This window comes from Pezoporus wallicus, unplaced genomic scaffold (assembly GCF_028554395.1).
Source record: "Pezoporus wallicus isolate ANWC-B61680 ecotype Strahan unplaced genomic scaffold, APGP_CSIRO_Pwel_v1 contig_747, whole genome shotgun sequence".
NCBI lineage: Eukaryota > Metazoa > Chordata > Aves > Psittaciformes > Psittacidae > Pezoporus > Pezoporus wallicus.
In genome coordinates this window covers 3,633,197-3,651,747 of record NW_026638457.1, presented here as the reverse complement: position 1 = coordinate 3,651,747, position 18,551 = coordinate 3,633,197, and the positions used below count along the sequence as shown (strand labels likewise).

General features: G+C 32.9%; 1 protein-coding gene across 7 annotated transcripts in view; it reads right to left on the bottom strand.

Moving 5' to 3' along the window:
- Window positions 1–18,551, bottom strand: part of GRIK2 (glutamate ionotropic receptor kainate type subunit 2) — a 402,122-nt gene that overhangs the window by 174,072 nt on the left and 209,499 nt on the right. For 6 of the 7 annotated variants that reach the window (XM_057410869.1, XM_057410863.1, XM_057410865.1 and 3 more), the window contains 3 exons: window positions 10,469–10,612; window positions 9,056–9,163; window positions 2,065–2,178 (listed from right to left, as the gene is read on the bottom strand). In XM_057410869.1, coding sequence (XP_057266852.1) covers window positions 2,065–2,178; window positions 9,056–9,163; window positions 10,469–10,612 — 366 coding nt within the window. The remainder of the gene's footprint in view (window positions 1–2,064; window positions 2,179–9,055; window positions 9,164–10,468; window positions 10,613–18,551) is intronic. The other variant, XM_057410866.1, reaches the window with a different exon arrangement.

Sequence of the window (18,551 nt, the reverse complement as noted above, 5' to 3'; positions counted from 1 at the left end):
TGTTATTCTGAGTACCACCCTTATAATGTCTTCAAAGCTGAAAAGTTACTGCAATTATCAAAACTTTTACTAAACCATAGCTGAAGTATAAAAGGCAGTTACAAGTGAGCAATGTGTAACACCAGTTTGAAGTCCTCATGTTTCTTTTATTTCGATACGTGTAAAGAGGACAGATGCTTATAAAACACCACTAACAAAAGATACCCCCTAAGAGAAAGTGTAACCTGGATTACAAAAAGCAGTTGCTACCACAAAATTTAGGAATCTACTATTGTGAGCTTTACAAGTCCAGACATGGTGTTTTTTGTTGATAGCATTGCTACTTATATTTATGTGACTTACCTTTTCTTGAGATCATTATATGAAATAAAATCATGCAAGTGTAAGTATTACCATAGAAAATCAATATGATGCATACAGTACATGAACTCAAACCTCACCAATACACAGATAGAATCGTAAATTAAATTTTAACACCTCAAGTTATTGTTTCTTATGTAATCTTACATGGATTTGGTTCTTGTCCCAGTACTGTTATCACTGATCTGGAATCAAGTATACAATGATTGTTAACTAAGTGTACAGGTGATAGGCTGGTTGAATACTGAGTAATGAAAGGAACAGGCCACTTAATAGAGATAGGACTTTATTCTGGAAAGCAGTAATTCTAGAAAGCAATTAGGAAAAATGTGAAGCAAAGTTATATATTGGTGGAATTCTTCAACTAAAATCGTAGGCAGGAAATCTGGGTACAATGCAACAGGAGTAAAGGGAGGGTCAGGTGGAATTACTAAGAAACATTACTTGAAAATGCAGCAGTTGTTATGCATATAAAATTTGAAAACTTGTGAAGGGCAGTGGGAAGAAAAAAAGACATACTAATATGCTAGAAAAGATGCTTTTACTTTAAGGTACTCTAAGAGGTTTATTTTCATTTTATAAAAAGAGAATCACAACAGATGATATTAAATAACGGTACAAGAGAAAATTGTGGTAAAACTGTGCTGGTCTTAGCATAACAAGAATTTATGTCTGAAAGTTAGTCACCCATGTTCCAATTATATATCAGGTATGTATTTTTCAATTAGTAGAATAAATGAAACAAAGGACTTTAGTTTGTAGACCCACAAATAAAAACAGACTTTATAAGTGAACAAGTGACCCACTGGGTGGAATTTCATGGTTTATGTTAAATAAACGGTTTGAAGCACACTGACATTTTTATCTATGTACATATGAAAATACATTCTAGTTTGAAATGTCAAAATATATCTGTTGGTAAGTAAAAGCTTCTTATTGAAGAATAAAACTGATAGGAAGTGAATTCTTTTCTTGATATTTACAAATTCATGATAATGGTGGCAGCAGACAAACTGGAAGGTTTTTCATTTTGTTTGAAATTAAAATTACTATTTCTAAATTATGATGTGAAATTCGGGAACATTTATTTTTATGTAACTAAATATATACAATTATAAATAAAAAATACCTCATTCACAACTGAATTTGTCAACAATGGAAATAAAAAGTAAGCTACTTAAAATATTTATTTGATCTAGTTCAAATAACCCAATTAAATTTTTGTATTATTAAAAATGTCAATTTAATAATCAAGTAATAATGGTAATGAAAATAAATGTTAAATACTTAGTACTTTCATTAGAGGTAATGATGTTAGATTAGCAAATGAAATCAATAAATTTTGCTGGCTAGAATTGTCAGGCTCACAGCCAAACCACTTTCTTAAACAAACACCTTTTGTCCTCTCATATAGTACTAAACCAAAAATCTTTGTGAAGAAACCAGACAATTATGTCAATAATAATGAAAGTGAATTTACTAATCAGCTAAAATAACTCCACAATTGAGATAATGTACCTACCATTTGGATAAAAGTAAATATCCATGACTAGCTTAACAGCTGGAGTTCATTCATGATGCAGTAATTTCTAAGTAACTATAACATATACTACAGAGTGTTTATTAGTGTTGTAATTAGTACAGCAAATTATATTATCTCTTCAGTATAACTGTACTTCTGGAAAAGCAAATATAATTACTTACCAAGATGGTGGTAACGATTAAAGAACGATTAGACAAGGAATCTGTGATGTTTGCTGGTTTTCCTTTCTGATTCTCTGTCATGTTAAGCCCACTCAATGGATCCCAAGTTCCTACCTATAAAACAGTAAATTACCATGTAAATTTTCTATTAGTTACATTTCAGCATCCAGAAAAGAACACTATGAGGAAAAAAAGATTGCTGACCTGAAAAAAAAAAAAGAAAAATTATTGAAACCTGTTCTATTATTGTTGGTCATTATGTTTAAAGTCTACTTATTTAATATATGATTCATAATACCTCAAAGTGTTTTGTGAAGTGTAACATTAAGTGGAAAAATTGATGCACAGAATATCTAAAGCTACTGAATACTTTTTTCATTCTTCAAGGTAAACCACATCTGAAGGTAACTTAAAAGTTAGTTGGAAATTTATTGAAGAGCAAAGACCATAGTCTCTACAGAAGGATCTACCCTTTTCCGTGACCAGAGAGAATGGCACAGCAGAAAGATGTTTTGGGGTAAATGTAATGGAGAAGACTGAAAGTAGGTTAAGTGCAATAGCTTAACTGATTTACAGATAAATATTCAGTATGTAGCTCTTTTGACATTTTATAACTTGAAATTCTTATTCCAATAAATTCAACAGGATTTTTATCCAAGCAAGAAGGTCCAGGTTTATGCTTTATGGTTCAGCTCAAGGATAGTCTCATGTGCTACATCATAAGTTATGTGGCTTATGAATACATACTTTATCTTCAATTTCATCACTCTAAAACTAAACTGGGCAAGCAGTAAACACGCTATATAAGTTTTAGACATCAGAATGCTTGTATTACTCCACTGTCTTGTCTTAAAAAAACTCCAACAAACCAGAAATATTTCTTTTCTGTTTCTAGACAGGACTTGAAATATCATTACAGATATAAAGCATATCTATACTAAAAATTAATGACATTTTTAAACTATATCTAGAAAGAAAACATTCTGTGAGGTCTGATTTTGAGTATATATAAATATATATATGCATATATAAACACATATTTATTTTTTTTAATCTTAAATACTGATTCCTGAGAAATTTTTTATATACTTTTAAGTGATTTGTTACAGTACAGCTGCTTAGTAAGTTTGGGATGCAATCAGGTATGGGTTAAATAAAGAGAGTTTAATTTCTAAAACTGATAACACAGCAGAATATTAATTAGCAGAAGCTGTAATAGAGGAAAGACAAATTTTCTTTAAGATTTTCTGTTCCACAGAAGTTAATATTTTAGATTTCTTCTTTGCATAACACTTAGTTCCAAGTTGTCACTCCTATGAATGGCTGTGATTCTTGAATTTTGGCCATTCAGTCCCTCATAAACTGATGAAAGAAGCATGAAGGGCAGAAAGAACATGTGTGTCTCAGAAAAATAACTGTAAAATAAGATCTAACATATAATTTCAAAGTATTGAAACCAAACCTTACTACAAAAAGCTTTTATTCATTTACTTTTTTAATATTATTTCATTTAGTGCCTCGAAAGGTTTTTAGAAAACCTAGAATGTTCAGACTTGCAGCTTGACCACAATTAAAAAAACTGTCAAAGAATTGAGAATTTAGGTGCGGTGTTCTGTTAATTATGGCAATCACAGTGTTTGCTTTACTTCAAAGACCAAACTAGAATATAGTAGCAAGGAATGACAAAGGTGGGAACTTGAGCCTGTCCCTGGCTCTTCCTTCACTTAAATGAAGCTAGACAATTCTCCTTTATGAAATTCAATTTCAGGTACAAATTTCTAAGAAAACACTATCACCTTATTTGATCAAACCTAAATCCTAAATTCATTATATTTTATACTTTATTCAAGTTCATAATTAAAATTTATCTTGGCTAAAGCTAACACACTGCTAATTAAAATACTTCCTACTCTATTTTTTTAATGTAGCCACAGTCACAAGCAAATAAATAAACAATTGTCAGAATCTGGGATTTATATAACTATATAGACTATCCGTGGCATTACTTTAAAAAGAAACTTGTCTCAACAAATTATTGCATTATTTTTCTAGATGAGGTTAACTGTACTTATATTGCTATTTTTGTGAATAAAAAAATCTAAGAAGTGGACAAAAAACATATGTTCCAAACAAGACATTCTTTGCATTATCTTTATTAATGAGCTCTAACCCAACAACTTATACCACAGATGTAGATATATTCTAATATGTATAAGCACCCAGATCACACAAATATCTTTTTAAATTTGTTGCTTCTAGAGAAAACTGTGCATAAACACTGCAGCAAATCCATTCTTTTCTATTTGCTTGAGCACATTTATAATTTTAAAGTAGCCTTTTGAACAGAACTGTTAATGTGTTTCCACTATAAAATTTTGAAAGCCAAAAAGGTACAAAAAGTAAATTGGAGTATTCTATTACATATAACCGCAGTTCAAACAACTTAAAATTTACTTCTACAGCATTAAATTTATTTCCAACAAAATTTCAAGTTTTCTTAAAAAGTGAAATAAATTGGTATTCTAATATGTGTTATTAAAAATATTTTCAAGACAAATCCAAAATATAGCCACCATGTAAGCTACTATGAATAAATATAACTTTAACCAAGCCAAAACCAGTAAAATAATTCATCATCCCCCCCCAAAAAATGAAGCATTGCACAGTTCTGTAACTTAAAATTTACTGAGTTTACATATACTCTATAGTTTACTGATCATCATTTTCTTGAGTTGTTATCCAAAAATATTCAGTAGATTAAAGTAGCTTTCCTACTTTGGCATGTTTGAGAAAAAGCGATCTATTTTTACAAGTAAGCCAGTATTGTTTCAATTATTCTTCTTTTTGAACTTTCAAAACTCTCCTGAGAAAAGTAATATATATTTTTTTTGGCTCTATGTTGAGCAAAACAGCACATACTATTCACAATGAAGAATCACAAGCATTGTATTAGGAAGGATCGCTGATCTTCTGCAGTGGTACCATCTAACTATGCAGCCAAATTCAGAGCAAAGTCCCCAAGAACTGAATAATGTGTCTCCAGTTTACCATCTTTGCTTTCTACTATTCTATTTCTAGAATATCTTTTCTATGAGATATCTCAGAGAGTAGTTAGCAATATCGGTGATTACATAAAAAAAAATTCTTTATACTGCATTGTACGTAATATTAGTTCTTTTTATGCCTTTCCATTTGCAAAATGCTTAATTTATTTTGCTTTCTTCAGATACATTAATATGCTTGCTTTCTTTGCAAATACCATGTTAATAACAATAATGCTGGCTTCCATAGATCTGTTATCTCGTTTTTTTCCCCTAATTTTTACAAAACCTTCTGTTTATGTCACTGATTTTTCCCATGTCATTAATAAAGATACTAAATAGAGCAAGATCTTACATTGATATGCTGGACAATGAATTACAACTCATTTTGTGTCATTTTTCTTCATCCTGTGTGTAAAGTCCTGAGCAAGGTTGCCAGTCAGTTGTTAACATCTTTATTCAAGAAATGTGTTTCTTCATCAGTGAAAACTTTTCTTAACAAAAATGGTATTAAATTCAGGTGTTTTTTATCTCCCTAAAGTATAAAGTAATTTTCCTTATGATGCATCTCCAGTGTAAAATACTGATTGACTGATTATAATTTAAATGATATTTTACTTATAATACTGGATTGTCACAGTTTTGGATTTTCATTGTGCTTGATCACAAATTGTTTCAATGTGTCCAGAGTGTCTGTTGGCAAATTTTGCTGTATCTTGCATCATTAGCAGCACTCTGATTTTTATAATTTTTTTCATTTTCATCTGACAATGCCAGACATGAATTTTTATTTGGAAATACATACTACTTATTTATGTTTGACTATCACTTTTCATTTAGAGTTTCAGGAACAGATACCTTATGTAAAATCTGAGATCACACATGGCATTATTTTATTTTTTTTTCTGTTGTCAGTGACTTCAGAAGTTATTGTACTTAAAATACATAATTTAGGTAATTTCCCATTATACTAACCAGGAAATTTATCTAGGACATTTTTTCCCCAATTCTCAAAAAAAAAAAATTAAAAAATAGGTTTTCTAGAAATACTTCACAATAACTCTTTTCCTGACATGAATGTTTTTCTCCTCAAGATATATCATTTTGTCACAAAAACACTTCAGACTACAGCTGAAATTTTTGAACTGTTGTCCTTCACATAAGATGTCATTCACCAATATTTTGAAAGAAGTTAGATGAAATAATAGATATTTACAGTATGTAAAAATTGCACATAGCGCAGAAAATTCTCACATCCCCATCTTCTCTCATCCCACAAAAATGAATGAATGAATGAATGAATAAATAAATAAATAAATAAATAAATAAATAAAAACTCTTTGGGAACTCTAAGTACATAGGAAGAGAGGCTTGATAAGGTGGTAGTTTGCAAGGAACAGTGGGAACACAAAAGAAAAGGACAAAGATGGTGAGTCTGAAGAAAAAAGAGAAAGCGAATGGAAAAGGCAAAGAGATGAAGAGAGACAAGTGGACAGGGATCAGATGGAAAGGGAAATGGGCAGGGATGGGGTAAAGGAGAGAAGGAGAAAAGAGAGGGGGAAAGAGCAGGGTGAGAAGGACAGCATAGCAGAAAGCAGGAGAGGAGCACTGGGATGTAGAGAGAAGTGTACATGTGAAGGAAGGAAGGCAGGGGACAGAGATGGAGGAGGATTTAACACAGCTTTAATAAAGACAGTCTGAAGGGAAAATAAAATTTTAAAGAAAACAAAAATAATAATAATAAAAACCACACTAATTTGAGACAGCTTTTTTAAATGAAAGACTGGTTAATGGGCTCACCCTGATTTCAAGTATAGGATATTCTTTCAGAATAACCAAGTTTTCTTCAGAGAAAAATATTTTTCAGCATTGATTTATCTTTCTCAGTAAAAGACCTTATATTTACTAAGCAGTTCAATCTGATGTGCTTAATTTTCCTTTTCCGAATCTCTTATCATTGCACCCTACAGAAACTTCTCTGCTCTTGCACACACGTATCTTTGTGTGTCATTCTTCATCATTCTTTGACAGTATTTTCCTAACTTCTAAACTTTCTTAATACATGATAACTAATTCCTAGTGCTCTTTTCAAAGACTGTTATCATGTTTTACTGAAAGAATGTTATCACATCCCTTTATTGCAGGGCCATGAGCAGTGGAGGCAGTAAAAGTATCTTCCTCTTCTGTGAACTTCCGTATAGGGAGCGCAAGCACATACTGGTTATTTTTAGGCATCCATATCCTTTTCACAACTGTTTTCTCTTACATATCTTTCATTATTATTGTTTCACAAGTTAACTTTTTCCTATTAGGGTTTTTAGAGTACAATATTTCCTGTTGAGTTTTATTTTCTGTTTCTAAACTCTGTAGAACTTTCTGTTTTATTTCTATATTCTCAGCAGGGTACACATCTAATATACTCACAACTGAGATGTTTTTTAACGAGAAAACCTATGTTGCTTGGTGGTTCTTAAATTCCACCTAATGTTCTTACAGCTAATCTTGATTACAGAGACTTCCTTTCCTCATTTTCAACAGTTGTGACATGCATGAAGACTCTTCAGCCACTACTGACATACTTAGCTATTTCTATGTCATCAATTCTTTTATTTATGTTTCCAGTAAGGAAGACTGATTGCATAATACCTATTCTACTTATACACAAAGCTAATTTACTTTCCAAGTCTAATCACAGCTATATTCATCTCCTCCCCTTCCCCTCCCCCTCCTTAAGTTTTTCAACCCCTTCATGGAATACTTCATAGGAAGAATCTTTACTATCAGTACATTGCTGAATGTTTAAAAACATAGTTTAGTCCTTTAATAATAGGTTTACCACAGGATATTCTAAAATATGTTATTACCTATGGAAGTGTTTCAAAACAAGCTCACGGCTTCTGAACCTTTTCAAAAATCTTCCTAGTAAAAGAATATTAATATTCTAAAAGTAATATTGAGGGGGAAGTTTTGGATTTGTTCTTTATTCTATTTCCTCCATTCAATGATTTATAAAGGAAAGGGAATACAACTCTGTTGTATGGTGTCTTCCGTTAAATTCTTTTTTTTATTTGTGGCCACAATATCACCTTGGGGGAATAGCTAATAATCCTTTATCTGAAGATGAAGGAAAACATAATGATTACAGAACACCAAATGCCATAGCTATATACAAATGACAAGGCAGATGCAAACTGCAAAACCTTTGTCTGCTGATCACAAGTGTGAGATGCAGCTTCCTGCATTGCTTCTCCATGACAGGGTGGTTGGAGAAGAGAGAGAAGGTGATCTGATTTCAGATCATCATGGTGTCGTGTAGGCAGGATGAATATCTGTACATATTTCCCAGCACCTTTAATTCAAACATGAACAATTTTAGGCTACACAGAAGATAGACAAACCTCTCAGGCTACCTCCTCTTAATTTTTTATTTATTTCTTTTTACAATTTACAGAAGGAATCTTTGTATTCCAAGAAAGGAATCAACATTCCGTCTTAAAAAAACAGAAAACTGACAAAATGAAAGAGTTTTTCTCATTCTGTTTAGAAGTAATTAATCTTGAATTAGTAAGATGTAAAGAAAATGCAAAATACACATACCCACAGGTTCACACATGAGGATAGGCAATGGATTAGAATGATAACTAAAACTAAACTCAATATAGACTGAAGGATATTAATGCATGGCTCTTCCCGGCCCTCCTGAACCATAGAATCATAGAATAGTTAGGGTTGGAAAGGACCTTAAGATCATCTAGTACACATTTAAGAGGACAGTAACTGTCAGATGTCAAGATAACAGCTTTTACTAGAAGACTTTAAAACCAGATATGAAGTTGAGAACAGGTATTTTGTTTCATGTAACATCTGAAATGTTATTGAAAAGGCTACTACATTTAGGGGGTGGGTTTTGTTTTATTTCTCATCATTTTGGAGACAAATATCTTACACACCTTTTCAAGTCCTTCTTCCTTGAGGCTGATAACATCTAAATCAAAATCTGTCCTTAAGCCATTGGTTTTGTTGAAAGTTATCCTGCCTGTAAGGCCTTCCCAGTGGGCCTATGGAGAAAGAAAAAACAATTTCTATAAATAAATACCTCTTCTTTTGCCCTAAAAGAACAAATTTTATTTCTGCCAAAATGGAAACAAATTATTCACACTAACTAAATAATTTACCTTGTGATTGATTTTTAAAAAATTTATCTTGCATTCATTTATTGCGAATTAAATCAATCTTTCTTCAGTGTTCACACTCAATTTTTTAAACAATTCTCCATGTTAGCCAATAGACTATTCTTACTGCATGAGATAAAAGACTTTTTTTGTTTTCATTGCTCTATCATCTGTGCATACATTTCCCCTTCTGCTTCCCTACATGCCTCCACCTTCCCGTCCTAAAACTGCAATTTCTTTCATTGATGTGGATTTCATTTTTCTGTCATGAGATTTTAGTCAAATGAAGTTTTACTTTTGCAAGATGCTGAGTCCCCTGAAACTACACTGAGACAGCAAAAATTGAGGTCACTGAAACAGTCTTTCAGAGCCAATTCCTTAAATTTATTAAAGTACAGTACCTTCATTTCTTTATAACTGAAAGTCTGACTAATTCTAAAACTATATGGAAGTGGTGGAGAGACTGTGGAAAACAAAATTATTATCCTAATAAGACTCAATGCTAAAACCAAGGTTTTTATTTCATCACAAATAGTTTTATCACAGCATTTTAGAATGAGTAGAATGAGAAATACTGCATTAGGTATTACAGTACAAGACTTGAATACTCCATGGTGTTCATCTTTAGCACCTTAATTCTCTTGGCTTTATTTTAAATGACTGTCTGTATCTAAATAACATAATAGGAGACCAAGGCCACATACATTAATTCACCATGGGAGGGAAGGGCTGGGGGGCGGGGGGGCAGTGAGAGAGAGAAAAAAAGTCAAATCGGGGAATAATTTTCATTCTTGACTTCTTTGAACATATGCCAGTAATGAGTTGCTGAATTTTTCGCAATCAGTCTATGATCTATAGCTTGGAGGTTCAGGGCTTTGGATTTTTTTTGCCACGTGTTTGACACACACACTATACGTCCCAATGATTTACAAACAAAACTTTTATTTAGAATGCAGTTCTTTCATCTTTTTATGTTTCTCTGTTCCAACTTATACATCAGGAAAACCCATTTTCAAATAAAAATGTTGTCTTGGCTGATAAACTCCTTACACACAACAAGCTGAGAGATTCCCATTTACTGAAAAAAAAAAAAAAAAAGAAAAACGGCAGAATTCAAGTAGAATAGACACAAAACAAAGTAGGAGTAGGGAGAAAGGAAAGCAATGAAGCAGGACACTATTAGTGACTTACCTCCTTAATGAGACTCATAAAACGGGTCCCAAAGCGCCATGGTTTGTGGCGATTGCACTGTAGTGAACTGACAGTCATTTGTGGGAACTGCTGGACAGCCACTGACACCACATGAACTGCATCATACATTAGTGCTGCATCCGTCTGAAATTAGAATGAAATTGGAACCATGAACACACAAAAAAAACATATGTGACAGCCCAGTAGTGAGAGAAGGAAACAAGAACTTAGCACTGCTCACTTTGTTAAAGAGAGCAAATGATCTGATTGCTTGTGTAACACTGTAAAATGCAACTCTATTGCCAAGTCCTAAATAAAATGCGTTGGAACCTTCAGACTCAGCTTTTCTCTTTTTAGTGCTGAAATAAGGGCCCAAATACCAATATTTCAGGATCACAGGAGAACACTGGTATCTCTAATCTCACGTTAACTTTAAAAAAAAAAAAGTGCATTATGAGGCTATATATATCATTATATACATTTTTGATTCAAACCAGTCATTTTCATGAGTGAGGCAAAAGAAAAAAACAAATGAAGAGCAGATTATTAAGGTAGCTATGAAAGAAAGTGCGCAGACTAAGGAAATAATGATTTTCTGTATTGAAATTACCAGCTAGAGTCCCACAGGTACTCAACTGATTCATTAACAACTTTTTTTATGGGTATCAGTTTAAATCCCTGTGACAGATCTATCCAGCATCTTCTATAAATAAGAGGCAAATTAGAATTACATTAAAATACACATGCATTTTAATAGTTTTAATGTCCCATCCTAAATAAATAGGCTCTTTATGCATGGTATGTGTTAACCAATGTTGCATTAGCAAAGGGCAGAAGCAGCCACTCAGTACAGCCTGGCATGTTGTACAAGAAACTGACATCTCTCTCCTGTTCTATCTGATAAACAGAGGCAAGCCTTGGAACCAAATGCAAGAAAGGACTTTAGATTCAATTGGTAGAGATGACTGCTATGCCATCTGCTCAGCATACCTTAGAGGAAAACGACCTATTTCCCCTTCTCATTCACATAATTAGTGAGCTGTGAAATTAGTTCTTTAATGGATAGGAAACCTGGAGATTATTGCTCTTGTCACAATACAATACAGTTCAAAATGAGCTTATATAGTGCCTTTCACGCAAATGCATCCCAAGGCTCTTTACAATAAAACTAAACATAAAAATGCAAAAACGTTCCACCATAGCCCAGAAGCTACTGCTAAAGAGGAAAATATACGTTTACATTTAAATGGCTCTTCCAAGGAGAGATTTAAAAATTCAAACAGAAATAAATCCTAATTTTAAAATAGCCAGTATAATAGCTTTCAATGATCTCATATGCTAAGTAGATTATGCAGAAGCTCCAAATCAGTCAGAAAATATTTTTGCTGCCAAATTGTTCATTATCTTCAAGGCATTAAAGTGCTTTTAAGGCAAGCTGATACTTGACGAAGAGGCAGCAAAACACCAAATAGTTGGAATGACATGCTGAGTAAGCATCATACAAAGCTTAATATTCTAGAAGCAGTACTTGACAATAGTTGGAATCTAGACAACACTTTAAAAATAAACTACACAAAAGCGGTACACATTACTCTGGCTCAATCAGTGTTACTTCTAAATCTGTAGTCCTTGCACCAGTGGAAAAAAAAACTGAAATTGCTGTGAAGCTTTTGCAAAAGCAGCCCATGAAGAAGCAACCAGAAGTTGATTAATTGGATATAAATTTGAACATGGAACTGATAACACTCATCAGGAAGAATCAAATGGACATTATGCCAGATTCATAGCAAAATACATTTCTACCAGACTCTGTAAACCAGTGAGCTGGAAATCTGTAGGATGTCAAGACAGTCAACTCCAGTGCAAGCATTAAAAAACAGATTTCAGTTTTAGACATAATTCAAATTCTGATAGTATTCTTCATATTTGACTGACAAATATTGCTTCACTGGAAATAAATCTACATCAGAATGTACTTCTTTTCAATGCACACAACATAAACTAATCACTGACTGGAAGCTTGATTTTTAGATAGTACGAGATAAAATCTTTATTTACATAAGATGAGATTCCACAATCCACCTTTTTTAGGACGATTAAAGTTAAATGTAGGCTTAAATGCTTATACTGAATAAAGATAGAACCATATACTCATACTCAAAAAATACTGGTTTAGGGTGAAATCATTAACTTTACTGCAAGAGAAATAAACAGCACAGAACTCAAGAAAATATATAAAGTATATAATTGAATTGCAGGTTGGTCTCGCCTCTTGGTTTGTCACTTTACCTTTCCACTGAGAGACAGGAATTGATAGCTATTGGCCTAGCACATTAGCTAGCTCATTCATTCGCTTTATGTCTCACTGCCCTTTGTCCATACAGTTTTCTTTTAAATCACACTGTTGAAACTAGACTTTGTAGTACAGGATGTACTGCAGGTTTCAGCAAGAGCCTGTTTGAGAACCAGGAGGAAACATCCCTAAATTAATTTTTTAGGATTTTCTTTCATCTAAACAATAATTTACACTCTGGAAGGAAGAAGATGTAGAAATTTCAAGAGTAGCAGTGGTTCTTGAATTTCAGATGGAAACCTGCTGCAGTGTTTCCATTTGCTGAAGTGCACATAAAACAAGAAAAATATGGTATTGAAAAGTTACATTAGTATTCTTTTAGTCAACTCATATGAACCTCTTAAGAATTACACAGTATTTCACAAACGTATCTTTATAAAGTTTCTGAATTGAAGGTTGGGGAACTTTCTAGATGGACAGTGCTATTTATTATTCATGATGAATTTCTTGGATATAGATAAAGTAATCTAAAATACTGATCATGATACTGTCATTTTTTTTTCTACTACTACAAAAGAAAAAAAATTACAACTACAGAAGCTACAAAAACTTTTCATCAAATTGAAATATATTGACATTAAGTGATTAAGATGTCACATGACATCTGTAACCACAAGTATTTTTCAGTTGAGTCAATCAAATAACAAGGAAGTTTGTAACACTTAGAAGTAACAGCTTAATCAAATACATTATTTCAGTCACAATATATCTCTGGTAGAGACAAACTACCAGTCTGTGATTTTTCTCCCAAAGTCAGTTGGGTATTACAAATTTTGTCTTGATATTGTTCTGTCATTCCTTTACCTCCTCTCTTACAGTGTGTGTTGTGTTTGCTTCTACTTTTTACATTTTTTTCTGTATAATCACTTTTGAGTCTTGCCAAACTACTTGCTAAATACTGTGTAAAAAATTGCATGGAAGTACTCTAGCTTTACTGTGAAAGGGCTCTGGTGGAGCCAGGCTCAATATAAAGAAGGTAGAAAAAATAAAAGCTAACTCTATTATTAGAGAAAGAGGCTATTATTTCTCTCTGGGCCCCCTCAGAATAAAAGATGGCTTTCTTTGTCTCCAGCCTCACCCAAAGATGTCAAAGGCACGTAAACTCTAGTGGATATATGCTGTGATTTTCATCACATGCTTGCTTGCCCTGGTTAATCAGTATTGTAGGGTTTGAGTTTGAGGACTTGGAGCCAGGGCAGGAGGTTGGAAAGGTTTTTATTGGTTTCTAACCTGTATGGGTGAAGCTGATGCAGAAGAAAACCACTATAGCCTGTATCTCAGCCAAGAAAAAATCTACCCCATGTAATGGAACTAACAAACTGCTTCTCTACTAAGTTGTTCTGCTATACAAAAGGTGTGATTTTTAATGACCTTCAGTATGGCTCATAGGTTGGGCAAGAATCATCTGAAAAATCCTGAAACCAAATGGTGTGTTTATGCACTACAGCTGCAGACTGAGATCTAGGTTTGTATTTTAAGACCTTCCAAAAAAAAAGTGAGAGAAAGGACTCACACTGACATACAGATAAAATCCAAACAAACCTTAAAGAACAGAGGAATCATGGTCTTCATAATCATCTTCAGACTAACTGTACATAAGAGTTCATTGGTGCGATTTGATATCTAACTCAACGAATGAGCTAACTTCTTTTGGAATACCTGTGCTTAATTAACTATTAAGGGTTAAAGAAAATATTGTAGAGTCCACATTTAATGACCTTGAATCATGACTTGTGTGTGCACCTTATTAACACAGCAATGTTTTTGTATGACATTTCCATTTACCTCCATCAAACTATATGAGGATTTCATGTACAATAAACCACTCCCCTCTGGTTATTATCTCAGTTCTCCAGAATTACCTCTAAAATGAAAAAATATGTGCTTTGATGTTAAAAGATGTAAAAACAAAGATGAAGGATTGCTAGGCCAACACTATTTCTTCATGAAATAGTATCAGAAAAAGTACACTTCTCAAACAGAAAAAGAAAAAAATCGTAATTCAGCTTTTACTGTAACAAATTTTACTCCTCTATAATCTATAAATTAAAAAAAAAGTACTGTTACATAGGTGTGATTTGAAAGAATTTTCAATTACTCAACTACATGTGATTAAAAACAGTTTGAAAGCAGGAAAAAACCTTCAGGTTTTCAATTAAATATTAAATTTGTGTGATTGTTTTTCCCTGTAATTAAATTTATTACTAATAAAAGTCTATGAAGAAATATGGTCTTCTACTTAAAAGGTGATCTGTGAAGTACTTGAAAACACCACAAAAATTTTCTACATCAAGTGACATATGAAATAAGTCAAAAGAGAAGCTTAATAATTTTTTTTTCTTTAGTATTTGATCTAGTGTGGATCCTAGGCAAGGATGAATTATTCACAATGAAAATAATTCATTTTCTTAGATCAAAAGGTTCTTCTATTTAGAAATCTGTGATGCACAAGACCTCATAATTGCCGTGTTTGCCAAAGGTTTTCAGCAGTTGTGGTGAACTCTTTTTCCACAGAAAAGGAGCCAGAGAAGAGGGCCAAAGATTTTAGGAAAAGAAAAAAAAAAAAAAAAACAGAAAAAAAATCACAAAACGTTTAGTTAAGAAACTAACATTTTAAGAATGTCTTATTTATTTATTTAAAAAAAAATCTTAAATTTTAACAATTTAGGAAAATTAGACTTCTTAACCCTTTGCAAAATTCTTTTAAGTGCAAGATATCATTAAAGATGACATCATGGCAAGCATGATACATACTTGTTTACAGCAATCTGTATTTTGTGTTTGAACTTGACTTTATTCAACTCATGTCCAGTAAAAACAAACTAATGCCCCTTTACCTCTGAAAGAAGAAAAAGGAAGAGGAAATAAAAATGAAATATTTTATGTGTGTCAAAAGAGGAGTAAAATTTCTAAACTTGTCTCAGAATTAAATTTAGATACAACTCTTCTAAAATGCAACTTGAAACTCTCTAGATAGATAGTCTAAGAAGACTAAATTTTCCACAACAGAAAAGATGTTGTCAAACTACCTTTCTTCATCAAAACCAAAGCCAATGAGAGAAAAAATGCAATGGTGTAATATTCTATATCACAGTTGACAGGCCCCGTCCTATCACAAGGTGGAGATCTGAATCTGCATTTACCAGTCACTACTGTCATTAGAATCAGGTTACATCATAAATTAAATATATCCAGATTTTCATGCCTTGGATAGAATATTGGATGCAAATTCAGGTTCTTGTGGCTTGGGGGTTTCTTTTTTTTTGTTTTGTTTTTTTGCTTTATTTTGTGGGGTTTTTTTCAATGCCCATTATATCCACACTATTTCTAGTCAGCTCTATGAAAGACACAGTTGGCACAGAACAGTTAGGAGCCTAAGAAGACTAGCTCTATTTCTTTGATCTAACAGCCTGAACAACTAATGCATACTAGAGGTACAATGAAGAGGACAGACTAATCAAGACTCCTCCACCCCCAGCATAAACTTTTTATGAAGAAATAACATTATTTAGGATATGCTACACAAAAGGATTTACAATGGCATACTTACCTATTTCAAAGCCCTCAAAAATGTTTCAGAATAAATCTCAGCCTAGGCTAAGCAGTGCTTCTCCTTTAATGATTACTTTTTTTGTGTGTTATCCTTACTGATAATTTAACACAGAATGCATAATCATTAGTTCAAAAACCTTGGGTAAATGGTACATTTAATAAAGAGCAAAACACTTCCTTTTTATATTCTACCAAATTCCCTATCTCCTGCCTTTCATTTTCCCCCATATTAGTCTTATCTTCTAGATTATTTCCATTGTGAGGTCAGTGAACTGAAATAGGTCTCTGTTTTTTTAGTTATTATTATTTTCCTTGGGAGATTGATTTTATCACAGAAGCTGACTCCCCTTCTTTCAAAAAACTCAGGGAAAAATAGATAAAAGCAAATATGCGAGAAAAGTCTGACAATATTCAGAAGTTAGAACAGGGTGACCACCTACAGTACAGAAGAGCTCTCATTGCTAGCAATGTCTATTACTTTCCTTAAAAGCTGTCCTTTTTCACAGAAAATGATAAGGTTGTGTTTAAAAGTTACTGGATATGAAGTACAGAAATTATGATAATGTACATAGCTAAGATTGACTTTTTAAAATATGTAGTTTCCTTATTATAGATACTACTATTGCCTGGTCAGAAAAATTTAAGGGACAGGTTTTCAATTATGTTAGGATAATGTGATCTTAACCCACAAAACTGAATAAGTGGTAACATAAGTACTCTTTTCCTCAAGTTCTCATACAGTGTGGTGCCAACAGTGATAACATTACCCTACTTGAAGCTTGATTCACCATGTATCTTTGATCAGCTACCTCCAAACTACAGGTAGTTGAATGATATGTTAACACTAATATATCTTAAGCTGGTGATACAAGTCAGCATGCTGTTTCACAGGGATGCATCAACTGTCTGGAAGAATAAACCAGAATTAGGAATTCTTTAACTGGCAGAAGTATTAGAAAAGAGATTGAAAGAACATAGTTTCTGTAGCCTAAGAAAACAAAGACAGAACAACTGTTGAGGGGAACAGAAACCAGAGAAGAAAGGAAAGCTTAACAGCACAGAAAAACAAGCATGGATACAAAAGTCACAAACTGACAAAAATTAATAGGAATCATTTTATCCTACAGACAGATAGAGGCTTAAGTTGTATTAGTTTTAAAAATCTTTAACAATCATTAGAAGAACTACTGCACAAGACCATCAACAGAAGATAGTTCAGTTAGATCATGCCCGACAAAAGTAGTAGCAAGCACACAAATTCTACAGACCCAACATACCACTTCGACTCACAGAAAGCTCTCCTACTCAGTGAAATTTAGGTGAAATGGCTTGCAAAACTAGTTCCTTCCCTCCTCTGGTAATAAAATCTATTGTCCTTGAAATCATTTCACTTAATTCTCACTTGCTAACACATCCCACAATACATTCTGCTGAGTGAGATTTAATAAATCTTTCAGCCTGGGATTAAATTTTACTAGTTTATGAACTGTTAAATTGCATTGTATGCTTATTAAAGCTAGTGTTTTCTTACCTCTTGACACATTCCCAACTCCACCCTCTGGTACAATTAAGCAAACAGTAGAGATTTGCTTTTCACCCCAAAATACCTATTCCAACTGGGAACAATATACGAGTGTCAGCAGGCTGATATTCTTGTGGAATAAGTAGAAAGAGTCTGAAAAAAGTTAGGAATTCATCTTTTGCTTCAATTTTTAAATTTGATTGGATGACAGTCCGGTTTCAATGACAGTCTCTCTACCTAAGGTTTGCTATTCTGATGTAAGGTTTAGCTGTGCTTGATCTGAACTTTCTGATCAACTTCTCATTCTCACTTATTTTTGAATCAATTATTTATTGGGCAGGTTATCTGTCACCACACTGTACAAGTGTTTAGGGTGGTTTACGTCTTTCCAATCACAGGAAGAGGAAATATTTCCCAGTATAAATCATTCATCCAGTGTTGTCATTTAGGTTTATCTGGAATAAACACTGTTAACCATATGGAAAAAATACAGGGGAAAAAAAAATGTTCTATAATGATTTTTTTAGACATTTATTTTCTCCCATTTTCTGTTTTCTGGATAATAAGACTGCATAAAGTGTGATTTCATAAGGCTCTGTAAATGTCCCATCGTGTCATAAACTTTACTAATCCAAGAAGAAAATTACTTTCAGTGT